The sequence below is a fragment of the Galeopterus variegatus genome, unplaced genomic scaffold (genome assembly GCF_000696425.1).
Source record: "Galeopterus variegatus unplaced genomic scaffold, G_variegatus-3.0.2 Scaffold8896, whole genome shotgun sequence".
NCBI lineage: Eukaryota > Metazoa > Chordata > Mammalia > Dermoptera > Cynocephalidae > Galeopterus > Galeopterus variegatus.
In genome coordinates, this window is record NW_007735007.1 from 90,453 (window position 1) to 94,497 (window position 4,045).

At 44.4% G+C, this 4,045-nt stretch overlaps 1 protein-coding gene across 1 annotated transcript in view; it reads right to left on the bottom strand.

Annotated features, from left to right (window-relative positions):
* The window catches only part of LOC103608828 (interleukin-18 receptor accessory protein-like), a 16,622-nt gene extending 13,227 nt beyond the window's left edge, over positions 1 to 3,395 (bottom strand). Inside the window, exons 1-2 of the mRNA XM_008593217.1 lie at positions 3,384 to 3,395; positions 2,486 to 2,621 (exon numbers count right to left, since the gene is read on the bottom strand). Of these exons, the coding sequence (XP_008591439.1) occupies positions 2,486 to 2,621; positions 3,384 to 3,395 (148 nt within the window). The remainder of the gene's footprint in view (positions 1 to 2,485; positions 2,622 to 3,383) is intronic.
* Positions 3,396 to 4,045: the final 650 nt, after the last annotated feature.

Sequence of the window (4,045 nt, forward strand, 5' to 3'; positions counted from 1 at the left end):
CCGGTACGGGCGCGACACTGAGGGTTGCGATCCATTGCCGGACAAGAAAAAAGACAAAAAGAAAAAAAAAAAAGAAAAAAGAAAAAAAAAACATCTTTGATTTCTCTCTTTCTTCTGTCTTCTACCTGAAATCCATCATCATGTTCTTTTGAGTCACAAATCCAGCCACTTGTCACCACCTGTGCTAAGTCTATGCACAGAGCAACCAGAAGCATCTTCCCAGACCCTGCTGCCCCCCCGCTCTGACAAACTCTATCAGCACGTTACAGCAAGCCCACCTACGTGCCAGCTCCAGACCTGGCTCTCACACCTGGCTCCCCCTTTCCTCTTCCCCATTCCCAGTCACCAAGTCCTTTCAGTCCACCCATGTCTCTCCACCCCCTCTGCCGCTCCCTAGTTCAGGTCCCCATGAGCAATCATCTGCTTGACCTCAGCAGCCTCCTAACTCTTGTTCCTGCTTCTGTTCTTACTCTCCAAAATTCATTTTCTACGCAGTAGACAGAGCTATCTATCTCTAATGCAAATCCAGTCATGACACCCTCCCACTGAAAACCCTCAACGGCTCCCCATTGTTTCGTGAATAAAGCTCCAGACAGTTCTAGTCAAACTGAAGAGAACACACTGTCCAAACGATGTCAGCTTGGCTTCCAGACCCTCACCCTCAAGCGACCCTTTTCTTCCTAGAATGCAGCGAGCTCCCTTCCATCCCTGGGCATCCGCTGTGCTGCCCCCTCTGCTGGAATGTCACCTGCCCACCTGCCCTGGGCTCCTCTGTCCTGTTGCCTCGTTCTCACCTGGACTTGGCTTCCTGGGGTTTGGGTCTGCTGTGCCTCCCACACGCCCACCGCGTCTCCTTGCTTCCTATGTCTGCCACGTAAGATGGTGAGTTCTCAGAGCCCAGATGAACAGTCTAGGTCCTCATTCTTACACCCTTAGCTCCCAGCCTGCCACGTAGTAGATGCTCAGTACGTAGTTGTGTGAGGAAGAATAAAGGCAAGAATGAATGAGCAAGTGAGAACGATGGGGATAAAGAAAGAGAAGGCTCGAGTTAAACTGCTGCAGGAGATGCTGTAAGGTGTCCCCTGGGAGAGAGAAAAGCGGATCGTGACACTGAGAGTTTGTGTTACTTGGAGGGGAAGGTGGTGCAAGCGGAGCTGTCATGTGCTCACTTCTCTTCCGAGGGACAGTATAGCATAAACGGAGCCCTGAGAGCTGCACAGGCGGGAGCGTTCAACTTGCTCTTAGGGTGCTCCGTGTGGCTTGCATCTTGCAATAAAAGAACAGGAGGTAAAATTGATTAATATCTTTATCAAGAGCTAAGTCAACCACTCGAGCTCTTCAGTACGGAGCATGAATGACTGGCTCTGCTCTGTTTTGACTCCACAGGCCACGCTTAAGTCAATTACCTCGTATAGTTTATTCATGCTGATACTTGCAGATCTTGTAAGAATGACCCAAGGGAGAGGATGGGACAAAAATAGATGAGTCACAGAAGAAGAAATCCAGTGGGCCAGTAAACAGATGACAAGACGCTCAACCTCATGGGTCATCAGAGGAGTGTAAATTGGGAAGAAGCGAAAAAAGAAACCCCACTTGACAACAATCAACAAGTCTGATAACGGGGCCGGCCTGGTGGCGCACTCGGTAGAGTGCGGCGCTTGGGAGCGTGGCGGCACTCACGCTGAGGGTTCGGATCCCATATAGAGACCAGTCCGCTCACTGGCTGAGCGCGGTGCGTGCGCGACACCAAGGGTTGTGATCCCATTACTGGTCACGAAAAAAGACAAAAAGGAAAAAAAAAAAAAAGAAGTCTGATAACAGCAAATATTATTGGGGAATAACAGAGTCTGTTCATTGTTGATGGGGCGTATATCGCAAAACAATACTTTAGCATAAAACCAGGTGTTGATGGCACAAAACACATTTTATGGCACAAAACACATAACACAAAATAATATTCTATTCGATTAATGGATACATACATATGTAGAAAAAAATTAAAAACATAAACAGAAAGGATATAAACTATAATACTGTAACGACACTGGAGCAGAAAGGGCATGAGAAGGGATGGAGGCATAGACCTTAAGCTGCATCTGCAATGTTTTGTTTTTTTAAAGGAAACACAAGATTTTAAGCATGTGGAAAAACGTTAACACTTGTTAAAGCTGGTGATAGGTGCATGGATGTCACTTAATATTTCTCTGTGTGAAAGATTTAATAATTTAAACATTTATAATAAAAGCACACCAGGGACAGTGCACGGACAACCCAACTTGTGACAACTCGAACACGCCAGAGCTAAACCTCCCTTGGTGGGGGACCTGAGCTAATGGGGAAATAGATGTTTGCCCACATTCAAGATTCATATGACTATCCTTTTTTTTTTTCCCTGAAAAGAAAAGGTTACTAAGCCAAAGGAAGGTAATTTTAATTGGCCAATTGGGGTTCAGATCTCAAACCGTGAGACAAAAATCTCACTTACCAATGGTTTTCATTTGAACAACAGCTCTGACTGTCCATGAACGCACTGAGTCACATATGTATGTGCCCTGGTGATAGTCATAGACTTCGCCCACTAGGATTCGGTTGCTCCTTTTCTTAGAGAGGGGTTTTCCATTCTATCCAAAAGATAAGAAAATTAAATAACTTTCTTTAATGACAGAATTTTTATTAAAATTAATCACACCTATAGAAAAATTTCATGAAATTGAACTGAGAATGAGGAAGGCCACTCTGAGATAAGGGCATCCCACAAGGTATGAGGACATTGTATTCAAAAATTAAATTGTAAGATTCTTATTCGATACAAGAGGCATTTTCTAATACAATTACATTACGTGTGGAGATGAGGGAACCTGATCAGCTCACAAAGAGCTATTTAACCTAGTATTTCCCAGACAGTGATTCAGGCCTCCGAGGGTATTCTAGAAAACTCACAGTGTTCTAAGGGCTGATACCTAAGTTAGTTTTTAAAAATACACACACACACACACACACACACACATATATATATACACTTGTGTGTCTATATGTATGTGTATATATGTACATATTTCTGAAATTGACAGATTTCCTATGCGTGCGTGAGGGTAATATATGATGTTATTAAATAATAAACAAACAGTTGTTCATAAATATTACAAAGAATGACTGAAGACTGAAAAACAATTATTTAACTTGTAGTGAACCTGGAAAAACAATTATTTAACTCATAGTGAACCCGGAGTCAAGTAAGAGCTAACGTGCAGTTATCCACCTGTCTCTCCCTTACTTAGAATCTACTGGTGACTCCCTTTGTCTTTAGGATAAAGTCTAAAATTCTTCACAGTCTGATCTCAGTCTCACTTCCTGCTGCTGCCCCTCTGCCCACTTGCTATTACCTGAATAACCATGTTCTTTCCTGGCGCCTGCATTTGCAGGTCTCCCACCCCTGCGCAGGCTGCTGCTCAACCTCCAACTCCAACTCAGGAGGTGGCTCCTATAGAGACAGTCATCACACGCTCCCCCAGCAGAACCGGCCCCTCCGTGCACTTCATGCATGATTGTGCATAGCTTGTTTGTAGTAATGATGTGTTTAGGTATCTCTAGTTCTTGAGAGCAGCCTTTGTGCCAGGACATATATCTGGTCCTGGACACACTGAGAACAATGAACATGGATCCCTTCCTCCACTCCAGAAAGGCAGGCCCTGAGTAGGAAGCCATTCTAGAGCACCATTCACAGAGTGCCAGGGAGCACTCCGGCGGCCCTGCCCTGCTCACACGGTGCAGGGACGCTCCCTCAAGTCTAATCAGAGCCTTGGAGGATATGTAGAAATCAGTCAATTGAAGGTAAGTGCCACTTTAGGAACATTTGAAGTAAAGTGTGTACATACAAAATAAGGCTGAGGAGAAAGGCTGCTGAACACAGATGTGTTTGAATTTTATGTCTCCAGTACACAGCAACTGGGACAGCAATAGGATGCTCTTTGAAAAGCATGTGTGAATAAATGGATGTACAACCATTTTTCTTGAATGAAATGGATGTACCTTTTTTCTTGAAAAA